General features: G+C 43.7%; 1 protein-coding gene across 3 annotated transcripts in view; it reads right to left on the reverse strand.

Annotated features, from left to right (window-relative positions):
- Positions 1–8,370: 8,370 nt before the first annotated feature.
- The window catches only part of LOC135511194 (leucine zipper putative tumor suppressor 2 homolog), a 101,988-nt gene continuing 84,011 nt past the window's right edge, over positions 8,371–26,347 (reverse strand). For 2 of the 3 annotated variants that reach the window (XM_064932820.1, XM_064932821.1), the window contains 7 exons: positions 22,213–22,452; positions 21,441–21,837; positions 16,705–17,451; positions 15,627–15,749; positions 14,566–14,712; positions 13,920–14,450; positions 8,371–13,578 (listed from right to left, as the gene is read on the reverse strand). In XM_064932820.1, the coding sequence (XP_064788892.1) occupies positions 13,291–13,578; positions 13,920–14,450; positions 14,566–14,712; positions 15,627–15,749; positions 16,705–17,451; positions 21,441–21,837; positions 22,213–22,415 (2,436 nt within the window). In that variant the 5' untranslated portion in view covers positions 22,416–22,452 and the 3' untranslated portion in view covers positions 8,371–13,290. Of the gene's footprint in view, positions 13,579–13,919; positions 14,451–14,565; positions 14,713–15,626; positions 15,750–16,704; positions 17,452–21,440; positions 21,838–22,212; positions 22,803–26,347 lie in introns of those variants that run through there. The other variant, XM_064932819.1, reaches the window with a different exon arrangement.

A 26,347-nucleotide genomic window follows, 5' to 3' on the forward strand; every position in this document is an offset into this window, starting at 1 on the left:
CTCAACTTAGGATCAGGCAAAACCCTTGAGTTGCGTACCTTATGCAGGGTTAGGGTTAGCTGGTCCTTATCTGGTGTGTCTGCTGGCTGTCTCCCACACACTGAGACCAAATAGACAACTTCAGCAGGCTTTCCTGTCCCCCTGTTCCTGTCTGAAAACACCATATCTTTTAGCTAGCCACCAGGTGTGTGTCTGTGTGTGTTTCTCTCTGTCTCTCTCTTTCTCTGTGTGTGGGTGTCTGTCTCTCTCCTTTTCTTCTGTGCTGTTAGCTGAGTAAGGTCACTGTGTAGTCAACAGCACCAGGATTATACTATTTACCCTGTCCTAGAGTTTTGGTGTTCCTGTCTCCAGACATATGACCTGGAGTCTGGACAGTGATCCACTTCCTATTAGGAGCAATGCCCATCTAACTAATGTTAAACACACTTACATGTGGATGATGCCTATTGGCTAGACATGGACAGGGTGAGAGAGAAAGGCCCAAAAAGAGCATCCATAAATGTTTACCGAAGAGGATGAATGAGATTGTCTAATGTTCAAAATGACTTTGCACTAATCTGCTTTTTAGTTAAATGGATTGAAGTATTTTGGTGCTGGTGTCAAATCAAATTTATTTATATAGCCCTTCGTACATCAGCTGATATCTCAAAGTGCTGTACAGAAACCCAGCCTAAAACCCCAAACAGCAAGCAATGCAGGTTTAGAAGCACGGTGGCTAGGAAAAACTCCCTAGAAAGGCCAAAACCTAGAAAGAAACCTAGAGGAACCAGGCTATGTGGGGTGGCCAGTCCTCTTCTGGCTGTGCCGGGTGGAGATTATAACAGAACATGGCCAAGATGTTCAAATGTTCATAAATGACCAGCATGGTCGAATAATAATAAGGCAGAACAGTTGAAACTGGAGCAGCAGCACGGCCAGGTGGACTGGGGATAGCAAGCAGTCACGGAAGGGAAGGCAGCAATGTTTTGGGTTCACCAATGCTAGGGGAGATGGAGATGTATTTTCAGTTCAAACAGGGCCCCGGTTTGGGGAAAATCGAGAAGACCTTGTAATGTCACATACCTCTGGCCTTGTGATTGTGTGTGACCCTTCATTGGGGCTGTCAGCCAGGTGCATCCTCAGTGAGCCCTGATGACATCACAGGAAGTTCATCTCCTCAAGGTTCTAGAACTCTTCCTGCATTAAACAATGCATTGTGTGTGTGTGTGTGTGTGTGTGTTTGTGTTTTCAACATAACCTTCTGCTGAGTGTGTGTGTGTGTGTGTGTGTGTGTGTGTGTGTGAGTGAGAGAATATGGTAATGAATGTACTGGGATGAAGGAGAGCAGTGGATGCTGATTGGGAGCCCAGGTCACTGCACAGTGTTGGTGTCTGCATCACCTTTAACCTGTCTTCGTGTGTGTCTCCAGGCATGGTATGAGCTGGTTTCAGTGGACGGTGAGTCTCTGCAGCGTGTGACCCATCAGCATGCAGTGTTCAGCAACAAGGCCAAAGACCCCGTGGTGTTTGTCAAGATCCTCAAGGGACCAGCTGACTTGCATCAGAGGAGTCCACTGTCAGGCTTACACAAGTATTACACACAGTATTTTTATTGAACCTTTATTGAACTAGGCAAGTCATTTTAAGAACAAATTCTTATTTACAATGACTGCCTACACTGGCCAAACCCGGACGACGCTGGGCCAATTGTGCGCCGTCCTATGGGGACTCGCAATCACAACCATATGTGATGCATTCTGGATTCGAACCAGAGACTGTAGTGACGCCTCTTGCACTGAGATGTAGTGCCTTAGACTGCTGCGCCACTCGAGAGCTCAGTACTGCTGGCCTGTCTACAAGAATGCTCTGAGGTGCAGTTCACCCATCCACTGGAAATGGAACTGATTTGAAATGGTGGTGTTCAAACCAGAACGCATGTCAACTTAAAGAGGAGGAGGATTACCCTGACGCAGATGGTTCGCTCCAGCTAGGCTGCAATGGAAGGGAATGGTCTATTCCCAGAGGAGAGGAGCATGGGTACCTCGGGACCAATAAGCAGGGGTACGTTACCTGGGACCAATAAGCTTGCTTCTCCTCTAGGGCAAAAAGGATAATGGTTGTTTGCATAGCAAACAGGAAATACTGCAAAATGAAAATGTTTTTTTTACACATGTGGGACTACTGTGCTTGCTTTGTGTATAACAATAATGTGATAAATACTATTTATCACAGATGAACTTGATTATATGTATCCTTTTTCTTATATGAACTTAACAGTTTGGAGATAACACCCCTAAGAATAAAAAGGTTATCTAGCATTGTCAGGAGTCAGCAGCTAGCTATCCATATTAGCATATGTATCATCACTGGACGGGAACTTTATTTTGTGAAAGCAGAGAACAAAAAACCCACACACACACCGTTCCAGGAAGCATCTCATCCATGGACTTCCTGCCAGAGAAAGACGTATGAGAGGTATAGTCCAGATTAAGCCTCTGTATTATGTCGAAGGTCATCGTTGTAGTTTAATAGATGTCTAGGGCATCTGTTTAAAGTAGTGTTTCTGGACAACAGAGTCCATGTTTCTGGATCAGGCGTGATGACAGCTTTGTGGACTGAGCTTGTGAAGACGTTGGAGAACCTACATGTTAAATGCAGGATATGAGGACCAGTGGCATGGCTTAAACTTGGGCTGGGGTGAGAGAAGTTGGGGGTAGAGAGAAGATGGGGGCTAGGACTGGTGAGAGGGACTATATGGATCTGGGGCAGGGAGAGGCTAAGGCTGGGAAAGATTGGCTAGAGCTGGGATATAGGGTGGGAGACCGAGACTGCATGGGAAGGGTTGATGCCAGGTCAAAGGCTAAGTTTAGGTTCCTAACTCCAAAGAATCACCAGTGTAGTACATTATGCATAGTGCCTTTTACATTTGAGACAAAGGGCCTGAGTGATGCTTAGATAAGACTTGCTGGAGTGTCTGGCTGGTGACATGCTGCTGTATAATCAATGGCAGTATGGTCAGATAAGCTTATTATATACATTTAGTTGATGCATAATACGCACAACTTGCATTTAAGTTGCATCCATAATACCTTTTTATCATCATACAAATTGATCACAAATGTTCATTTTATTTACACTTTACACTTCCTGTGTCTCTGGATTGTGTTGTTAATGGAAGTGGTTCAGTTATCCACTGATACATGTGAATCCTAACTTCCACTTAAGTCACATTTTTACTAAGGCCAGGATTCGTTCAAGGGCGCATTGTGCCTTTTATATAAATACCAGCTCTATACTACTTCCGGCGCTGACAGAGATGGCCGCCTCGCTTCGCGTTCCTAGGAAACTGCCGTTTTTTTTTTTTTACGTGTTATTTCTTACATTAGTACCCCAGGTCATCTTAGGTTTCATTACATACAGTCGAGAAGAACTACTGAATATAAGATCAGCGTCAACTCACCATCAGTACGACCAAGAATATGACTTTCGCGAAGTGGATCCTGTGTTCTGCCTTTCAACCAGGACAACGGAATGGATCCCAGCCGGCGACCCAAAAAAAAACGACTTCGTAAATGAGGGAAACGAGGCGGTCTTCTGGTCAGACTCCGGAGACGGGCACATCGTGCACCACTCCCGAGCATTCTTCTCGCCAATGTCCAGTCTCTTGACAACAAGGTTGATGAAATCCGAGCAAGGGTAGCATTCCAGAGGGACTTCAGAGACTGTAACGTTCTTTGCTTCATGGAAACATGGCTCACTGGAGAGACGCTATTGGAGGCGGTGCAGCCAGCGGGTTTCTCCACACATCGCGCCGACAGAAACAAACATCTTTCTGGTAAGAAGAGGGGCGGGGGCGTATGCCTTATGGCTAACGAGACGTGGTGTGATCACAGAAACATACATGAACTCAAATCCTTCTGTTCACCTGATTTAGAATTCCTCACAATCAAATGTCGACCGCATTATCTACCAAGAGAATTCTCTTCGATTATAATCACGGCCGTATATATCCCCCTCCAAGCAGACACATCGATGGCTCTGAACGAACTTTATTTGACTCTTTGCAAACTGGAATCCATACATCCTGAGGCTGCATTCATTGTAGCTGGGGATTTTAACAAGGCTAATAGACTCCCTAAATTGTATCAGCATATCGATTGCGCTACCAGGGCTGGCAAAACCTTGGATCATTGTTATTCTAACTTCCGTGACGCATATAAGGCCCTGCTCCGCCCTCCTTTCGGAAAAGCTGACCACGACTCCATTTTGCTGATCCCTGCCAACAGACAGAAACTAAAACAAGAAGCTCCCACGCTGAGGTCTGTCCAACGCTGGTCCGACCAAGCTGATTCCACACTCCAAGACTGCTTCCATCACGTGGACTGGGACATGTTTCGTATTGCGTCAGACAACAACATTGACGAATACGCTGATTCGGTGTGCGAGTTCATTAGAACGTGCGTTGAAGATGTCGTTCCCATAGCAACGATTAAAACATTCCCTAACCAGAAACCGTGGATTGATGGCAGCATTTGCGTGAAACTGAAAGCGTGAACCACTGCTTTTAATCAGGGTAAGGTGACTGGTAACATGACCAAACAGTGCAGCTATTCCCTCCGCAAGGCTATCAAACAAGCTAAGTGTCAGTATAGAGACAAAGTAGAATCTCAATTCAACGGCTCAGACACGAGGTATGTGGCAGGGTCTACGGTCAATCACGGACTACAAGAAGAAAACCAGCCCAGTCACGGACCAGGATGTCTTGCTCCCAGGCAGATTAAATAACTTTTTTGCCCGCTTTGAGGACAATACAGTGCCACTGACACGGCCTGCAACGAAAACATGCGGTCTCTCCTTCACTGCAGCCGAGGTGAGTAAAACATTTAAACGTGTTAACCCTCGCGAGGCTGCAGGCCCAGACGGCATCCCCAGCCGCGCCCTCAGAGCATGCGCAGACCAGCTGGCTGGTGTGTTTACGGACATATTCAATCAATCCCTATACCAGTCTGCTGTTCCCACATGCTTCAAGAGGGCCACCATTGTTCCTGTTCCCAAGAAAGCTAAGGTAACTGAGCTAAACGACTACCGCCCCGTAGCACTCATTTCCGTCATCATGAAGTGCTTTGACAGACTAGTCAAGGACCATATCACCTCCACCCTACCTGACACCCTAGACCCACTCCAATTTGCTTACCGCCCAAATAGGTCCACAGACGATGCAATCTCAACCACACTGCACACTGCCCTAACCCATCTGGACAAGAGGAATACCTATGTGAGAATGTTGTTCATCGACTACAGCTCGGCATTTAACACCATAGTTCCCTCCAAGCTCGTCATCAAGCTCGAGACCCTGGGTCTCGACCCCGCCCTGTGCAGCTGGGTACTGGACTTCCTGACGGGCCGCCCCCAGGTGGTGAGGGTAGGCAACAACATCTCCACCCCGCTAATCCTCAACACTGGGGCCCCACAAGGGTGCGTTCTGAGCTCTCTCCTGTACTCCCTGTTCACCCACAACTGCACGGCCACGCACGCCTCCAACTCAATCATCAAGTTTGCGGACGACACAACAGTGGTAGGCTTGATTACCAACAACGACGAGACGGCCTACAGGGAGGAGGTGAGGGCCCTCGGAGTGTGGTGTCAGGAAAATAACCTCACACTCAACGTCAACAAAACTAAGGAGATGATTGTGGACTTCAGGAAACAGCAGAGGGAACACCCCCCTATCCACATCGATGGAAGAGTAGTGGAGAGGGTAGTAAGTTTTAAGTTCCTCGGCATACACATCACAGACAAACTGAATTGGTCCACTCACACAGACAACATCGTGAAGAAGGCGCAGCAGCACCTCTTCAACCTCAGGAGGTTGACTGCTGCCAACACACTGACTCAACTCCAGCCACTTTAACAATGGGAAATGATGTAAAATATATCACTAGCCACTTTAAACAATGCTACCTAATATAATGTTTACATACCCTACATTATTCATCTCATATGTATACGCATATACTGTACTCTATATCATCCACTGCATCCTTATGTAATACATGTATCACTAGCCACTTTAACTATGCCACTTTGTTTACATACTCATCTCATATGTATATACTGTACTCGATACCATCTACTGTATCTTGCCTATGCTGCTCTGTACCATCACTCATTCATATATCTTTATGTACATATTCTTTATCCTCTTACACTGTGTATAAGAAATTAGTTTTGGAATTGTTAGTTAGATTACTTGTTGGTTATTACTGCATTGTCGGAACTAGAAGCACAAGCATTTCGCTACACTCGCATTAACATCTGCTAACCGTGTGTATGTGACAAATAAAATTTGATTTGATTTTTAGTCGTGCATTAATATCGATGGCAGAGAGTGAAAATGTATTAGGATTCGCCCCGAAAATCCTTCTTCACTTCAGCCAGTTGCAACAAAAATATACAGTGGGGAGAACAATTATTTGATACACTACTGATTTTGCAGGTTTTCCTACTTACAAAGCATGTAGAGGTCTGTAATATTTATCATAGGTACACCTCAACTGTGAGAGATGGAATCTAAAACAAAAATCCAGAAAATCACATTGTATGATTTTAAGTAATTAATTTGCATTTTATTGCATGACATAAGTATTTGATCACCTACCAACCAGTAAGAATTCCGGCTCTCAGACTTTTTTCTTTAAGAAGCTCTCCTGTTCATGAGCTCCACTCGTTACCTGTATAAAAGACACCTGTCCACACACTCAATCAAACAGACTCCAACCGCTCCACCATTGCCAAGACGAGAGAGCTGTGTAAGGACATCAGGGATAAATTGTAGACCTGCACAAGGCTGGGATGGGCTACAGGACAGTAGGCAAGCAGCTTGGTGAGAAGGCAACAACTGTTGGCGCAATTATTAGAAAATGGAAGAAGTTCAAGATGACTGTGTGTGTGTGTGTATATACAGTTGGGCAAAAAAGTATTTAGTCAGCCACCAATTGTGCAAGTTCTCCAACTTAAAAAGATGAGAGGCCTGTAATTTTCATCATAGGTACACTTCAACTATGACAATGAGAAGAAAACAGAGGTGAAGACTTACAGAAAACGTTTGACAAGGTTTTCACACACTTGCTTGTATTTTGGCCCATGCCTCCATGCAGATATCCTCCAGAGCAGTGATGTTTTGGGGCTGTTGCTGGGCAACACGGACTTTCAACTCCCTCCAAAGATTTTCTATGGGGTTGAGATCTGGCCACCCCAGGACCTTGAAATGCTTCTTACGAAGCCACTCCTTCGTTGCCCGGGCGGTGTGTTTGGGATCATTGTCATGCTGAAAGACTCAGCCATGTTTCATCTTCAATGCCCTTGCTGATGGAAGGTTTTCAATCAAAATTTCACGATACATGGCCCCATTCATTCTTTCATTTACACAGATCAGTCGTCCTGGTCCCTTTGCAGAAAAACAGCCCCAAAGCATGATGTTTCCACCTTCATGCTTCACAGTAGGTATGGTGTTCTTTGGATGCAACTCAGCATTCTTTGTCCTCCAAACACGACGAGTTGAGTTTTTACCAAAAAGTAATATTTTGGTTTCATCTAGCAAGCTTCAGACGGGCTTGGACATGTACTGGCTTAAGCAGGGGGACTCGTCTGGCACTGCAGGATTTGAGTCCCTGGCGGCGTAGTGTGTTACTGATGGTAGGTTTTGTTACTTTGGTCCCAGCTCTCTGCAGGTCATTCACTAGGTCCCCCCGTGTGGTTCTGGGATTTTTGCTCACCGTTCTTGTGATCATTTTGACCCCACGGGGTGAGATCTTGCGTGGAACCCCAGATCGAGGGAGATTATCAGTGGTCTTGTATGTCTTCCAATTCCTAATAATTGCTCCCACAGTTGATTTCTTCAAACCAAGCTGCTTACCTATTGCAGATTCAGTCTTCCCAGCCTGGTGCAGGTCTACAATGTTGTTTCTGGTGTCCTTTGACAGCTCTTTGTTCTTGGCCATAGTGGAGTTTGGAGTGTGACTGTGAGGTTGTGGACAGGTGTCTTTAATACAGGTAACGAGTGGAGGACAGAGGAGCCTCTTAACGAAGAAGTTACAGGTCTGTGAGAGCCAGAAATCTTGCTTGTTTGTTATTGACCAAATACTTATTTTCCACCATAAATTGCAAATAAATTCATTTAAAATCCTACAATGTGATTTTCTGGATTTCTTTTTCTCATTTTGTCTATCATAGTTGAAGTGTACCTATGATGAAAATTATAGGCCTATCTCATCTTTTTAAGTGGAAGAACTTACACAATTGGTGACTGACTAAATACTTTTTTGCCCCACTGTGTATGTATATATATGTGTGTGTACAAATGTACCACAGAGGTAATTCCAACAACCACAGGGACATTGTGTATCTTTTAATAAAAAGTCATTTTGTCGAATTAATTTACAGCATGAAAATATACATGAATGACTACAAACACCACAGATTAATAAACAAAACACTATAAATACACAAGTATATAATTGTATATTTATGCACACTAAGGAAGAAAACAAACAAGACTAATAAACAAACGCATTGCTTTGGCTACATTTGAAATATATATTTTGTCTGCGTAAAGGACTAGAATGTTGTTCGTTGTTAGACATTTACACAGAAAATGGTTATTATGGGATTCTGAAAAACAGTGAGATGTGAAAAGGGGTTCACTACACCTGTGCAACTTATTCCACTTTAATGTGTTAAAAATCATGCTACAGAGGATATGATGGAGGTATCTGTTTCTATGTGATGAACATATATGAAATATTATTTTGATTAAATGCTTTGTGTTAATACATGTAGTCTGAAGATGCCAAACACAACAAATGATATGTGACATGAGGATAATGACAGCCAAATGAAAGATCAATCGCATTGAACAATGATGACCATTAAACCTGTTGCGACTCTAGGGGCAGTGTTTTCATTTTTGGAGAAAAAAAACGTTCCCGTTTTTGAACGGGATATTTTGTCAGGACAAGATGCTAGAATATGCATATAATTGACAGCTTTTGATAGAAAACACTAACGTTTCCAAAACTGTAAAGATATTGTCTGTGAGTATAACAGAACTGATGTTGCAGGCGAAAGCCTGAGAAAAATCCAATCCGGAAGTGCCCCATATTTTGAAATCGCTGGGTTCCAATGAGTCCCTATTGAGCTGTGAATGTGCTATCACCAGCTTACGCTTTCTACGTATTCCCCAAGGTGTCTACAGCATTGTGACGTAGTTTTACGCATTTATGTTGAAGAATACCCGTAGGCGGCTACATTGCATAAGTGGTCACCTGATGGCTCCCAGGGTGACTCTCGCGTAAAGGTAGCCATTACTCCAATCCGTCCTACTGAAAAACAAATTGTCCCGACGGATATATTATCGAATAAATATTTGAAAAACACCTTGAGGATTGATTATAAACAACTTTTGCCATGTTTCTGTCGATATTATGGAGCTAATTTTGAATATTTTTTGCTGTTTTCGTGACTGCAATTTCCGGGTGATTTCTCAGCCAAACTTGAAGAACAAACGGAGCTATTTCACCTACAAAAATAATCTTTTGGAAAAAAATGAACTTTGGCTATCTACCTGGGAGTCTCGTGAGTGAAAACATCCGAAGTTCATCAAAGGTAAACGATTTCATTTGATTGCTTTTCTGATTTGTGAAAAGGTTGCCTGCTGCTAGCAAGGCATAATGCTATGCTAGGCTATCGATAAACTTACACATACTTGTCTAGCTTTGGCTGTAAAGCACATTTTGAAAATCTGAGATGACAGGGTGATTAACAAAAGGCTAAGCTGTGTCTCAATATATTTCATTAGTGACTTTCATGAATAGGAATATTTTCTAGGGATATTTATGTCCGTTGCGTTATGCTAATTAGTGTCAGGCGATGATTACGCTCCCGCATGCGGGATGGGGAGTCAGTAGAGGGTCATGCTGACCAATGTAAACCTTGGCTAAAAGTTGTATATTTCCCAAATGTTAGTATATACACTGAACAAAAATATAAATGGAACATGTAAAGTGTTGGTCCCCCCCCAAAAAATCACAAATTTTCCATATGCACAAAAAGCTTATTTCTTAAATTTGTTTACATCCCTGTTAGTGAGCATTTCTCCTTTGCTAAAATAATCCAACCACTTTACAGTTATGGCATAAAAAGAAGCTGATTATTACACAGGTGCACCTTGTGCTGGGGACAATAAAAGGCTACTTTAAAATGTGAAGTTTTGTCACACAACACAATGCCACAGATGTGTCAGGTTTTGAGGGAGAGTGCAATTGGCAGCTGACTGCAGGAATATCCACCAGAGCTGTTGCCAGAAAATTAAATGTTCATTTGTCTACCATAAGCCACCTCCCACATCGTTTTAGAGAATTTGGCAGTACGTCCAACTGGTCTCAGAACCGCAGACCACGTGCAACCACGCCAGCCCAGGACCTCCACATCCGGCTTCTTCACCTGAGATTGTCTGGGGGGGTATTCATGTCATCAATAAAGCTCTTTTGCGGGGAAAACATTGTCTGGGCCTGGCTCCCCAGTGGGTGGGCCAATGCCCTCCAAGGCCCACCCATGGCTGCACCTGTGCCCAATCATGTGAAATCCATAGATTAAAGCCTAATGAATTTATTTCAATTGACTGATTTCCTTGTATGAACAGTAACTCAGTAAAATCTTTGAAATTGTTGCATGTTGCGTTAATATTTTTGTCTGTTTGCATGTTGCGTTTATATGACAGTATGTTAAATCAAAATGCAGCTTGTTCAACAAAAAAAAATATGATGTAAAAAATATTTTAATGCATGCAATAGATCAATCCACTCTTTCTAAACCTTTTCCAATTCTGATTGATCATCTCATTGGGATATGTGTGGTGCTGCAAAGATATATAGAAATCTTTATTATACTTTGTATATTAAACCCACAATGGTACCGGTGTTACCACAAAATATCTTCAGGCGCTATATAAAAAATATACACATCATCATCATAGATCATATTTATTTTTATTTATCTGTTTAAGAATCTTTTTTATATACTTTGTTTTACTCTGTAATACAAAAGATCACACCTCTAGTTGAATCCATTCTTATGAGAAAGCACAACTGAAGACTGCCTTATTTATTCAGGAACCAGCATAGACATAGAATTACATTATAGTAATTATATTTCTATGGTTCCTCGTGGCTGCCAATATGTTGACCAGAGATTTCAGTCCAATCCCCCTTGGATCTCCCAAGGCAATAATATAACCAGTGTAACAGTTCCACAATGACCGGGGTGTCATGCCTTAGGCTAATCTATCATGCAATGTCCAGCACAAACCCCTACATTATCTGGACCGACTCTGACAGACAGGGAAAGACATGCAATCATGCCATCCACATTATCTACATGTCAGTGAGGGAGTCTCACAGTCAGGGACAGGAAGACTAGGAAGTGTTATTTGGCTTTTTTGAGTGAGGGAGGGAGAGGGGGGGGGTCTAGTAATACTCGGAAGAGTATTCACAGTCTAGAGTGTGTGAGAGACGACAAGGGAGGGAGGCCTACAGTACAGTTTGACAATGATGTTTTGTTGCTTTCACTGTGATACCATCAGGGAAAGTGCCACCAAAGGCTTCCTGATCCACGACCCCTGACCTCATGGATCCAAGAAGGCTCCATAACAGTCCCAGCAGCCGATGCAGCATCAATATCTTTGACGGGCAGCTTTAGGTTTAACCAATAAATGTTTGTTTCTTCTTTTGATATAAAAGTCTGTGCAAGTTAACAGGAAAGAGACAGAGATTTGTTTCTTCCTTTCATATGAGAGTGAGATCTCCCAAGCTGCACTCTCTCTTATTGCTACATGCTTCTATCTCTTCTGTGTCCATAAAATGGGGTCAACTACATGAGAAAGACAGAACAGTCACGTCCAGAACTGAAAAGAGCATTATGAGTTTTTGTGCAAAATTATCCCATGTATTCTCTTGGTGTAGCCTAGTTTGTGTCTTAGTCGGTGTTGATAACTGAATGGTTGCACTTGCTATGTGCCAAGAATCGTTATACATTCCATTAAAATACTCCAGTGTTTCTGTAACTCAAAAAAGACCAGGCTGTCGCTTAAAAATGCTACTTCTAGATGAGTTGATGATCCATTGAATAATGTATATATAACATGAGAACACGTTGTAAAAGTGGAACATTTGCTCTGAGTCCTGTGGACAAACGTAAACACAGTCGAGGGGTGATGCCATCTTTATTGTGATGTCATAATTATGTGCTGGTCGTCAGGTAGTCACCCCTGTGTGCTATATACAGATATGATTTCACTTGACTTGATCTGAGATTTGTGCCCTTTATCTGAGACTCCCATTGCTTTCAATGCCCTGATTTGAGCAAGGTTTGAGTGATGCCTGCTTGTTTCTCAAGTCAAAAGTCATAGTATACGTCCCATAGAGTGCTGGTACTATAGCTGGGCAATCAGACCCATGTGAGAAGGCAAGGAGGTTGTGTTGGTCTGAGGGTGAATCTCAATCTGGAAAGGAAACCACTTTAAACTGTTGAGATACACCCTAAACTTCTTTCAAGTCCGAATGGCGAAGTGATGGAGTCCTTTCTGACTGCAGGTAGTCAGCTGTTCCTGTGAGGGCCTAGAGGAGGGTGCATCCCAGCGTCTAGTGAAGTAAATCAACCCCGAGACCGAGATGCTCCCTGTCCATGACAGCATACACACTTAGAGAAAAGGGTTCCAAAAGTATACTTTGGCTGTCCCCATGGGGGAACCCTTTTTGGTTTGAGGTTCTGCATGGAACCTAAAGGGTTCTATCTGGAAGCAAAACTAGTTATTCAAGGGGTTATCCTATGGGAACAGATGAGAACCCTTTTAGGTTCTAGATAACACATCTTTTCCTAAGAGTGTAGAGAAGTAAAGAGTGCTGGTACTGTGGTTAGGGGAGTAAGTCCAGGTACACCCTCTGTAGTCTGGATGCAAATTTAAAACGGTAACCTGTTCTCTAGCCAAAATAAGTGCACTACATAGCGAATAGGGTTCCATTTTGGATGCAGACATCTCAGTAGCAGTGATGGGGAAATCAGATCAAATCAGTGTGCTGGTACTAATTGTCATGGGAGCGAGAGGACACTGGGGTTAGACAACTCCCTATCTGGTCTCTAAATTTCGCTGGGGTTAGACAAATCCCTGTCTGGTCTCTAAATCTCACTGGGGTTAGGCAACGCCCCTGTCTAGTCTCTAAATCTCACTGGGGCGAGAGGACACCCTTGTATGGTTCCTCTAGATCTCAGTAGCGGCGATCTCCTCGAAGTGGATATCGTTGCTGCCGCTGTGGACGTCGTAGTCCTCTACATCTCTGTTCTCCAGCTCTAGACTGAGCTCTCTCATCACCCTCTCTAGATCTCTGTTCCTCCTGTACATCTGGATGTAGTTCTGCTGCAGCTGCTTCTGGTAGCGGATCACCTTTTCCTTTTCCTCCTGCCAGACCTTCCTCTCCTCCTCAAATCCTCCCAGTTGCTCCTCACTGCTCCTCCTCTCGTACATCAGCTCTGCCCTCAGCCTCTCCACCTGACACACAACACATGGATTGATTGGTTGATTAACTGATTAGTGGAATTTATTTGATCATTTCAAAATCCATATGAAGTTGTTCTATCACAATGTTAAAACAATACACAACAGAGTAGTATAAAAATAAGTATTATTCAAGCACTATTCTCCAATGAAAATGGTTAAAAATGGATTGGTCGGTCATTGTTTTTCCAAGTGTGTGGTTTTAACATGCATTTCAGTGCAGGTTTTACTGTCTGAACACCAATAGAGAAACCACAGAAACTAGTGCAATGGTGTGAGGGATGGGGGTTCATATGAAACTGAAAGAAAGTATAAACATCGTTGTTGGAGCTCACCTGTTGCCTGAGTCCCAGCACAGCTTCAACACTCTGCCTCTGAGCCTTGGTCTCATCACTCTCCCCTCCCCAACCCAGCCTCCCCTCCTCCACCTCTCGGTACCCCACAGGGGGGCAGAGGCCCCCCCTTCCACCCCTCACACCCCCACGCCCCTGGGGGAGGGGCAGACTCATACATTGGCCCTTGGTGGCTGGTGCCTGGCCTCCAGGATTATAACCTCCTCCCTGATTGGCCAGGGCATCTCGGAGGTGCGCCAACTCTTCCTCCAAGCGTCCGACTTTCTCGCGGAGCAGCTCGGCTTCGCTCTTCCTGCGCTGGAGCTCATTCTCGCAGACCTCCAGCTCCAGAGAGCGTGTTCTTATGGCCGACCCAGCCTCCTGGGTCGTAGCCTGGCAGTTCTGGAGATCGGACCTGACCTCTCTCAACTGGGACTTCAGGACCACCAGCTCCCCGCCCTTCTGGCTCAGCTCTGACTGGCTCTTCTTCAGTTGCTGTTTCAAAAGGGAGATCTCACCTGATTTCTGACATACCTGGGGAGGGAGGGAAGGAAGGAGGAAATGAGAGAGAATAAATATTTTGTGAATATTGAGATCACTTACCTTGAAATGATGTACATGAATCAACCCTAACGCCTGACCCACCCACCTCCCACTTGGTCTCTTCTAGGCGTGGTCCCAGCTGGGTCTGCTCTCTCTGTATAGAGGCACACCTCCTCTCCAACTCTTCCCTGTCCTGCAGCAGAGAGGAGAAGTCCTCCTGGAGCTTCTTCTTCTCCTGCTGCAGTTGGAACACCTGAAATAAAGACACAGACAGTTACATGCTGACCACACTACTCGCGTCACGTGTGTGAGCATTGCAAAATAAATTGTAACATACATGTTATTCAATTATTGCACCCCCACTGCTCGCGTGCGCCATTGAGCGTCTGTGTTGCCAAGCACTAATATAGAAGTCAGTTCTATTTGTGACGCTGAACGGAGTGCAAGTCCTTCCTCTCCCATCTTCTCATTGGTGTATAGAAGCAGATACCCACATGCCATCTCCTCATTGGTTATGCCCACATGGGTGATTGAAAAAAGAACTTAGTTCGGTCAGTCACCGTGGTAACTATGGAAGTTAGATGCCAATCGCCATATAAAGTCCAAAGAAGAAAAAGCCTGGAAGGAGGAGAGATGACTAGAAACGATTCGGTTGACCATTTTAAGTGTGGATTAATTGTCGGGAGTAGAGGACCTTGTGCATTTCAGGTAAAATAACAACTCAATGTTTATATCCCAGGATGAATTAGCTAGCAACAGCAAGCTAGCTAAATAGGACAAATTACCTAGCAACTGCAAGCTAACCAAAACTGCTAAGCTAATTGCCAAAAATGTTTAATGCTTTTCAACCTGTCCCCAAATTAATATCATTGGTTCAGAGTTTGTTTTGATATTTTAACCTGCGTGTCAGAATTGTGTTTGGTGTGGGGGGACAAAATCAATTTGCGCACAATGGCGCACGTGCGCGGCCGGTTTGGGTACTGTGTTAGGGTGACATTTTGACAGAAAATTAAGAAATGAAGAAACGCTACCAAAACAGAAGCAACATATCATACAGTAATAAACAATAATAATAATAGCTTTTTATGTAACTTGCAACAATACCTGTCACACAAAGAAGGGCCCTGCTTCCCAAACTAAGTTGACTGAAGGATCTCTGTCTGTTACCTGTAGCTGTAAGGCCTGTTGTACTCTCTGGGCCTTCTGTGAAGCCTGTTTCATCTCAGAGGAACAGCTCTGTCTCAGCTCTTCCAGCTCTCTCTCACAGCGAAGCTGCTTCTCCTCGTATACCTACAGGACAGGAGGTCAGGGGTTAGACGTCACAGTTTAGAGGTTACATACAGACTGTGAACCAGCACTAGTATGGCACAAAAGTATGCACTGAACAAAAATCTAAATGTAACATGTTGGTGCCATGTTTCATGAGCTGGAATAAAAATGTCCATACGCACAAAAAGCCTATTTTTCGCAAATTCTGTGCAAAAATCTGTTTACATCCCTGTTAGTGAGCATTTCTCCTTTGCCAAGTTAATCCATCCATCTGACAGGTGTGGCATATCAAGAAGCTGATTAAATAACATGATCATTACACAGGTGTTCCTTGTGCTGGGGACAATAAAAAGCCACTCTAAAATATGCAGTTTTGTCACACAACACAATGCCACAGATGTCTCAAGTTTTGAGGGAGCATGTAATCGGCATGCTGATTGCAGGAATGTCCACCAGAGCTGTTGCCAAAGAATTGAATGTTCATAAGCCACCTCCCACGTCGTTTTAGAGAATTTGGCAGTACGTCCAACATGCCTCACAACCGCAGACCATGTGTAACCACGCCAGCCCAGGACCTCCACATACAACTTCTTCACCTGTAGGATCATCTGAAACCAGCCACTCGGACAGCTGATGAAACTGAGGAGTATTTCTGTCTGTAATAAAGCCCTTTTGTGGGAAAAACTAATTCTGATTGGCTGGGCCTGGCTTCCAAGTGGGTGGGTCTAGGCCATCCCAGGCCCATCCATGGCTGCGCCCCTGCCCAGTCATGTGAAATCCATAGATTAGGGCCTAATGAATTTATTTAAATATCAACTTTATCATTAAAATTGCAGCATGTTTCATTTATATTTGTGTTCAGTATATATGGAATAATTGAGCTTAGTAATAGAACCAGCAGAAATGACAGAAACAAACATTTTAATCATATTGCTCCTCGAGGCAACACTTTAGGCCTGCTTAAATCCCCTCTCACCTGACAGATGGCGGCCTCGTTCTCGTCCAGGTTCTCTCTGAGTTGCTGCAGCTCCAGGTCTCTCTCCCTCAACTTCTCCTCCAGCTCCCTCACCACCCCCTCGTAACCCTCCAGGGTCGGGGGCGAGCGCCCACATGACCCGCTGTCCGACAGGGGCTGGCCTCGCCCACTCAGCGACCCTGTGCTCTTACTGGACGATGACCGCCCGCTGTCCGAGTTTGAGTGACCGTGGGAGGTAGAGTGGGCGTGACCTCCGTTGATCCCCGACCCTCCGTTTGTGGTGGTGGTTCTCCCAGGATCCGGGCCCACCCTGGACCCCCCAGACCCTGAACCCGACCCGGAGGCCTCGCTATTGGCCAGGCTGTAGCCATTGCTGCTGTGGGTAGGCAGGCTGGACAGGGAGTTACGGCCAGAGTCTGACATAGAGCAGGAATGGCTGTTGCGAGCATTGCGTCCTCCGCTGTATGAGTTCCTCTTGCTATCTGAGGAAGAAGACGAGCCGACCAGAGGTACAACGTTCCCGTAGCTCCCAGTGCCATTGACCACGTTATTGAACACGGTATTCACGTTATTGACCACTGTATTTCCATTATTCCCATTGATCGACAGAGGCAAGAGGAGGTTGAGGCTGCCTTGGCTCTCAGAGAGGTTGCCCCCTGGTCTCGGGGAGAGGTATTGCACTGAGTGGCGGTTCTTCGGGACCACCGGTTTGAACGCGGTGGGACGGATCAGAATCTTCTCCATGTTCTGCAATGAAAGACAGTTTTTGTTAATGAAGAAAGTATTTGTTAACCTCTCTAGGGGGTGTGGGATGGTAGTGTCCCACACCTGGCCAACATCCACCTGGCCAACATCCAGTGAAATTGCAGAGCGCCAAATTCAAAAACAGAAATACTCATTATAAAAATGTATAAAGCATACAAGTGTTATACATCGGTTTAAAGATGAACTTCTTGTTAATCCAACCACCGTGTCAGATTTAAAAAAGACTTTACCGCGAAAGCATACCATGCAATTATCTGAGATCAGCACCCAGCAGAGAAATCATTACAAACAGTTACCAGCCAAGTAGAGAAGTTACAAAAGTCAGAAATAGCAATAAAATGAATCACTTACCTTTGATGATCTTCATATGGTTGCACTCACAAGACTCCCATTTACTCAATAAATGTTTGTTTTGTTCGATAACGTCCCTCTTTATATCCAAAAACCTCGCATTTTTTTCAGTAATCCGTAGTCACAACAGGAAGACAAAAAATCCGAAAAGTATCAGTAAAGTTCGTAGAAATATATCAAACGATGTTTATAATCAATCCTCAGGTTGCTTTTAGTCATAATAATCAATAATATTTCAACCGGACAAAAGCTTTGTCAATAAAAACCTCTGGGACACTGCAGTGTCCACTCATTCAGAGTGGTCTTACTCCCTCATTTTTCAGAATACAAGCCTGAAACAATTTCTAAAGACTGTTGACATCTAATGGAAGCCATAGGAAGTGCAATTTGAGTCCTAAGTCAATGGATACTGTAACGGCATTCAATAGAAAATTACAAACATAAACAAATCCCACTTCCTGGATAGATTTTTCTCAGGTTTTCGCCTGCCATATCAGTTCTGTTATACTCACATACATTATTTTACCAGTTTTGGAAACTTTAGAGTGTTTCTATCCAAATCTACCAATTATATGCATATTCCATTTTCTGGGCCTGAGTAGCAGGCAGTTTACTTTGGGCACGCTATTCATCCGGAGGTGAAAATAGTGCCCCCTACCCTAGTGAAGTTAATGAAGACAGTATTTGTTAACGGAAGACAATATTTGTTAATGGTTTCTGTTGTTCATACAGCGGGGCAAAAAAGTAATTAGTCAGCCACCAATTGTGCAAGTTCTCCCACTTAAAAAGATGAGAGAGGACTGTAATTTTCATCATAGGTACACTTCAACTATGACAGACACAATGAGAATTTTTTTCTCCAGAAAATCACAATGTAGGATTTTTAATGAATTTATTTGCAAATTATGGTGGAAAATAAGTATTTGGTCAATAACAAAAGTTTATCTCAATACTTTGTTATATACCCTTTGTTGGCAATGACAGAGGTCAAACTTTTTCTGTAAGTCTTCACAAGGTTTTCACACACTGCTGCTTGTATTTTGGCCCATTCCTCCATGCAGATATCCTCTAGAGCAGTGATGTTTTGGGGCTGTTGCTGGGCAACACGGACTTTCAACTCCCTCCAAAGATTTTCTATGGGGTTGAGATCTGGAGACTGGCTAGGCCACTCCAGGACCTTGAAATGCTTCTTACGAAGCCACTCCTTCGTTGCCCGGGCGGTGTGTTTGGGATCATTGTCATGCTGAAAGCCCTTGCTGATGGAAGGAGGTTTTCACTCAAAATCTCACGATACATGGCCCCATTCATTCTTTCCTTTACACGGATCAGTCGTCCTGGTCCCTTTGCAGAAAAACAGCCCCAAAGCATGATGTTTCCACCCCCATGCTTCACAGTAGCATGACAATGATCCCAAGCACACCACCGGGCAACGAAGGAGTGGCTTCGTAAGAAGTATTTCAAGGTCCTGGAGTGGCCTAGCCAGTCTCCAGATCTCAACCCCATAGAAAATCTTTGGAGGGAGTTGAAAGTCCGTGTTGCCCAGCAACAGCCCCAAAACATCACTGCTCTAGAGGAGATCTGCATGGGGGAATGGGCCAAAATACCAGCAACTGTGTGTGAAAACCTTGTGAAGACTTACAGAAAATGTTTTACCTCTGTCATTGCCAACAAAGGGTATATAACAAAGTATTGAGATAAACTTTTATTATTGACCAAATACTTATTTTCCACCATAATTTGCAAATAAATTTATTAAAAATCCTACAATGTGATTTTCTGGATTTTTTTTCCTAATTTTGTCCGTCATAGTTGAAGTGTACCTATGATGAAAATGACTCTCATCTTTTTAAGTGGGAGAACTTGCACAATTGGTGGCTGACTTAATACTTTTTGCCCCACTGTATCAAGTGCATTTCCAGAAAACTCACTTTAATACATCTTAACATTGTTTTTCATGATAAATAATGAATTATTATCATGTTCATGATTTTCCTTATTGCCTGATATCAAAATCAATTGAATCTCGACAAGGCCCTCTCAATCCTATAGTATCATAGCTCCGACCAACACTTTACTGGCATTTCCTTGTTAAATAAAGGGAAAGAAATATAAAAGAAATTGAGATTGGTGATTCATACCAATGATTCATGGGGCGGCAGTGTAGCCTAGTGGTTAGAGCATTGGACTAGTAACCGAAAGGTTGCAAGTTCAAATCCCTGAGCTGACAAGGTACAAAATCTGTCGTTCTGCCCCTGAACAGGCAGTTAACCCACTGTTCCTAGGCCGTCATTGAAAATAAGAATGTGTTCTTAACTGACCTGCCTAGTAAAATAAAGGTATAAAAAAATAAAAAATACCAGCAGTGTTAATTAGAAATGTCTACTCCCGTTGAAGACAGGCACACTGATAGGGCGGAAGGTCATTCTGAATGCTCTGATTGGCTTCATTAATATTCATAGGTTTCCAGTAAGCAGCTTTTGTAATGATTTTGAGTATGTCACGACATAAGAGAGAGGGGGAGAGAGAGAGGAAGAGAAAGTTGTAGGGGTGGAGAGAGAGAGATAGGGATGGATCAAGAGAAGGAGGAGAGAGAGAGAGAGAAAGAGCTCTCTACACAGGTTTGGTAAGCGGTTTTCTTAATGGTTTCCCTCAGCCCTCATTAAGTGCGTCAGAGAATATGAGATAGCTCTGACATTGATTATATAGACGCGAGGTGACTGACTGTTAAAAGATCTATAGCCAGCATTGTCTGAGCTGTGATCATGGTTCCCGCTCTATAAATAGAAATGAATAGCCAATCAGAGAGTAGAGAGGATCCAAGGTAAAACATATCTCATAGTAGCACCTCACCACCGGTGCTGTTTATTAGCTGGGAGTAGTTGGTTAATAGTGAGGTGATGTAATGTTCACTTCACCATTATATAGAAGTATTATTAGTTAGCTAGACTCTATGTTCTGTATATGAGCTTAGTGAGGATTTTACAAGTGAAACATACAATTGAGAAAGAAAAAAAAGTATACTAATGATAGGCTTCATAAACACAATGACAATGCATGGGCATTACCAACAGGAAGCTGGGATGGTCTTTTTGTTATGAACTTGAGTGAAGACCCAAACGCGGTTTTAACAGAAAACAGAGTTCTTTAATAAAAAACAGGAATGGCATAAATCCTCTTCCAACGTAGTCAATGGAACAAAAGAACGTAGTATAATGCAGGTTGCACCTGCCATGCAGACTCCGACAGGACAGGACAAGGTGGAAGCAAACGAGACGACAGCTTGCTTCTGGCATCAAAAAACACAAACAAGAATCAGACACTGAAAGTAGCAGGAACAGAGAAAGAAATAGAGACCTAATCAGAGGGGGAAGAGAGAACAGGTGGGGAAAGAGAGAATGAGCTAGTTAGGAGAAATGTAGAACAGCTGAGGGATGAGAGACAGAGAAGGTAACCTAAAAAGACCAGCAGAGAGAGAGAATGAAGAGAAAGGACAGGAACAGACATAACAAGACATGACACTTTTCTTGACTATATAGTTAATATAGGACTTATTAGGGGTACCCAGATACCACAAGCTCGGAAACCACTTGACATTTTGGGAATCCCCTTCCGAAACTCACCTTCTCCAGTTTTCCCGACACAGGGATGAGTTTGGGCGGCGGCCCGCTGATATTCCCATTGAGACCTCGGTTATTCCTCTGCTCCTCCGAGTCGCTACACGGACTCCCCACCGTCACTACATGGTTATCATTCACCTCCTCCCTCACAAACCCATAGTTCCCATTCCCTCCACTACCACCACCACCTCCAGCCACACACCCAGCCCCCCCAGCAGATTTACCCGCCCAAGGCTGCTTCTTGGTGGGCAGTGGCGGCGGCTGGAGCTTGGTGGGCTGGAGCTGGGTCTGGTTGTTGATGATCAGTAGTTGTTCCAGGGAGCTCCCGCTGGGCAGGGTGTTGCTATCACCCTGGAGCTTGAAACAATTGGTAGTTGGGGTGTTGCGGCGTGGCTTAGTGCTGAAATAAAAATAATTAGCATTTAGAATAATCATTGATAAGAATTACAGTATACAGCACTTTTCCAGTAGCTCTTTTCCATAATAAGGGAAGAATCACTAGCCTGGCCCCAGGTCTGTTTGTGCTCTTATTTGGTATGATAATCCCATAAGGAGTTGTCAATAGAGCAGAAACAAGGCAAAAGACTGGCATCCAGGCTAGAAAATCACCTTGTCCACACCCAATATACTCTGAGTGCCAGATCTGTTTGTGCTACCATGCCAACTACTTGTCACTTATTCTCAAGCCATGTTTGTCTTGACCAGGACAGCAATAGAGTGGGCAAGGGCATGAACAGACTGGCACCCGGGCTACGACCGATGAGTAGCACCCTACCTGAACTCTCTGGCAGCCCGGCAGTGTCGCTGCTCCTGATGGGTCCGGCCAGAGATGAGGCTGCTGACGGAGCCCATGGTGGCTCCGGGGACAAAGGGGCCACAGGGCCCTCCGACGACAGGGGAGAGGGTGACGATATGGAGGTTTGTGGGAGGCTTGGGGTGGTCAGTCACAGACACAGGCAGGGTCTGAACCAGAGCCATGTTACCTGGACAACACCAGACATACACCCAACACACTCTGCAGAGAGAGAGAGAGAGAGAGAGAGGCAGTAACCCAATTAGACCCAACCCAATTAATAGAAAACAAGAATACAGTGGGGCAAAAAAGTATTTAGTCAGCCACCAATTGTGCAAGTTCTCCCACTTAAAAAGATGAGAGAGGTCTGTAATTTTCATCATAGGTACGCTTCAACTATGACAGACAAAATGAGAAAAAAAATCCAGAAAATCACATTGTAGGATTTTTAATGAATTTATTTGCAAATTATGGTGGAAAATAAGTATTTGGTCACCTACAAACAAGCAAGATTTCTGGCTCTCACAGACCTGTAACTTCTTCTTTAAGAGGCTCCTCTGTCTTCCACTCGTTACCTGTATTAATGGCACCTGTTTGAACTTGTTATCGGTATAAAAGACACCTGTCCACCACCTCAAACAGTCACACTCCAAACTCCACTATGGCCAAGACCAAAGAGCTGTCAAAGGACACCAGAAACAAAATTGTAGATCTGCACCAGGCTGGGAAGACTGAATCTGCAATAGGTGAGCAGCTTGGTTTGAAGAAATCAACTGTGGGAGCAATTATTTGGAAATGGAAGACATACAAGACCACTGATAATCTCCCTCGATCTGGGGCTCCACGCAAGATCTCAACCCGTGGGGTCAAATTGATCACAAGAACGGTGAGCAAAAATCCCAGAACCACACGGGGGGACCGAGTGAATGACCTGCAGAGAGCTGGGACCAAAGTAACAAAGCCTACCATCAGTAACACACTACGCCGCCAGGGACTCAAATCCTGCAGTGCCAGACGTGGCCCCCTGCTTAAGCCAGTACATGTCCAGGCCCGTCTGAAGTATGCTAGAGAGCATTTGGATGATCCAGAAGAAGATTGGGAGAAGGTCATATGGTCAGATGAAACCAAAATATAACTTTTTGGTAAAAACTCAACTCATCATGTTTGGAGGACAAAGAATGCTGAGTTGCATCCAAAGAACACCATACCTACTGTGAAGCATGGGGGTGGAAACATCATGCTTTGGGGCTGTTTTTCTGCAAAGAGACCACAATTGGTGGCTGACTAAATACTTTTTTGCCCCACTGTATATATTCACATTGCAAAGAATGAACACAAAAACTGAGCAAACCAGAATGCTATTTGGCCCTAACCAGAGAGTGCAAAGTCGCAGAATACCTGACCACTGTGACTGATCAATTATTAAGGAAAGCTTTGACTATGTACAGACTCAGTAAGCATAGCCTTGCTATTGAGAAAGGCCGCTGTAGGCAGACCTGGCTCTCAAGAGAAGACAGGCTATGTGCACACTGCCCACAAAATGAGGTGGAAGCTGAGCTGCACTTCCTAACCTCCTGCCCAATGTATGACCATTCTAGAGACATGTATTTCCCTCAGATTACACAGATACACAAAGAATTCAGATAAACTCCCATATCGACTGGGTGAAATACCATGGTGTGTCATCACGACATGAAGAATTGTGACCTGTTGCCGCAAGAACAAACACCATTGTAAATACAATCCATATTTACGTTTATTTATTTTCCCTTTTGTACTTTTTGCACATCGTTACAACACTCTAAATAGACATAAAACAACATGTGAAATGTCTCTATTCATTTGGAACTTTTGTGGGTGTAATATTTACTGTTTACTGTTCATTTTATATTGTTTATTTCACTTTTGTTTATAATCTATTTCACTTGCTTCCACAATGTAAATATATGTTTCCCATGCAAATGAAGCCATTTGAATTTAATTGAGATAGAAAGAGAGATAGAGAGAAAAGTTTAATTTCAATGGAATTTTGTCAGGTCATCATGATGGCTACTGTTGGCTTCCTCACTGATACAGTTAAAATGTCACACTCAAACCATCAGTATAGGAAACAGAGATAGAGAGTGTGTGCAGAGGGTAGAGGGAGTTCAATATCTTTTGTGTGTGTGTGTGTGCTTGGTGTTTAAGTGTTTAATTTCCAGCCAATATGATGCTAGTGTGAGTTGCCTCGGGGACAGGGAGGGGACATTTTATATTTAGCCTGTTGTGCATCGCTCAAAGCTGTCTGGCCAAGAGGAATAATACAACCAAACTATGATGGCACACTGCATGACAGAGCCATCAGTCACACACACACACACTCACACACACACACACACACACACACACACACACACACACACACACACACACACACACACACACACACACACACACACACACACACACACACACACACACACACACACACACACACACACACACACACACACACACACACACACACACACACACACACACAGGTGTGTCGTCAAATCATATGTTTAGCAGATGTTATTGCGAGTGTAGCGAAATGCTTGTGCTTCTAGTTCTGACAGTGCAACAATATCTAAGAAGTAATATCTAAGAAGTAATATCTAACAATTTCACAACAAATACCTATTACACACAAATCTAAGTAAAGGAATAGAATATATGAATATAAAGAATATATAAATGAATATTAAGAATATATAGAATATATAAATAAATGGATGAGTAATGTCAGAGCGACATAGACTAAGATACAGTAGGATAGAATACAGTATATACATATGAGATGAGTAATGCAAGATGTGTAAACATTATTAAAATCACATTATTAAAAGTGACTAGTGTTCCAGTTATTAAAGTAACCAATGATGTCAAGTCTGTATATGTAGGCTGCAGCCTCTCTGTGCTTGTCAGAGCCGTGTATAGGTGGCAGGGAAGTCAGGCGCAGGAGAGTCAAACGGAGTGTAAATGGAGTCTTTTAATATATGTCCACTTTATTTTATTTATTTTATTTTTATTTCACCTTTATTTAACCAGGTAGGCTAGTTGAGAACAAGTTCTCATTTGCAACTGCGACCTGGCCAAGATAAAGCTTAGCAGTGTGAACAGACAACACAGAGTTACACATGGAGTAAACAATTAACAAGTCAATAACACAGTACAAAAAAGGCGAGTCTATAAACATTGTGTGCAAAAGGCATGAGGAGGTAGGTCGAATAATTACAATTTTGCAGATTAGCACTGGAGTGATAAATGATCAGATGGCCATGTACAGGTAGAGATACTGGTGTGCAAAAGAGCAGAAAAGTAAATAAATAAAAACAGTGTGGGGATGAGGTAGGTGAAAATGGGTGGGTTATTTACCAATAGACTATGTACAGCTGCAGCGATCGGTTAGCTGCTCAGATAGCACATGTTTGAAGTTGGTGAGGGAGATAAAAGTCTCCAACTTCAGGGATTTTTGTTTTGCAATTCGTTCCAGTCACAGGCAGCAGAGTACTGGAACGAAAGGCGGCCAAATGAGGTGTTGGCTTTAGGGATGATCAGTGAGATACACCTGCTGGAGCGCGTGCTACGGATGGGTGTTGCCATCGTGACCAGTGAACTGAGATAAGGCGGAGCTTTACCTAGCATGGACTTGTAGATGACCTGGAGCCAGTGGGTCTGGCGACGAATATGTAGCGAGGGCCAGCCGACTAGAGCATACAAGTCGCAGTGGTGGGTGGTATAAGGTGCTTTAGTGACAAAGCGGATGGCACTATGATAAACTGCATCCAGTTTGCTGAGTAGAGTGTTGGAGGCAATTTTGTAGATGACATCGCCGAAGTCGAGGATCGGTAGGATAGTCAGTTTTACTAGGGTAAGTTTGGCGGCGTGAGTGAAGGAGGCTTTGTTGCGGAATAGAAAGCCGACTCTTGATTTGATTTTCGATTGGAGATGTTTGATATGAGTCTGGAAGGAGAGTTTACAGTCTAGCCAGACACCTAGGTACTTATAGGTGTCCACATATTCAAGGTCGGAACCACCCGGGGTGGTGATGCTCGTCGGGCATGCGGGTGCAGGCAGCGATCGGTTGAAAAGCATG

Source organism: Oncorhynchus masou, chromosome 23, assembly GCF_036934945.1.
Source record: "Oncorhynchus masou masou isolate Uvic2021 chromosome 23, UVic_Omas_1.1, whole genome shotgun sequence".
NCBI classification, from domain to species: Eukaryota; Metazoa; Chordata; class Actinopteri; order Salmoniformes; family Salmonidae; genus Oncorhynchus; species Oncorhynchus masou.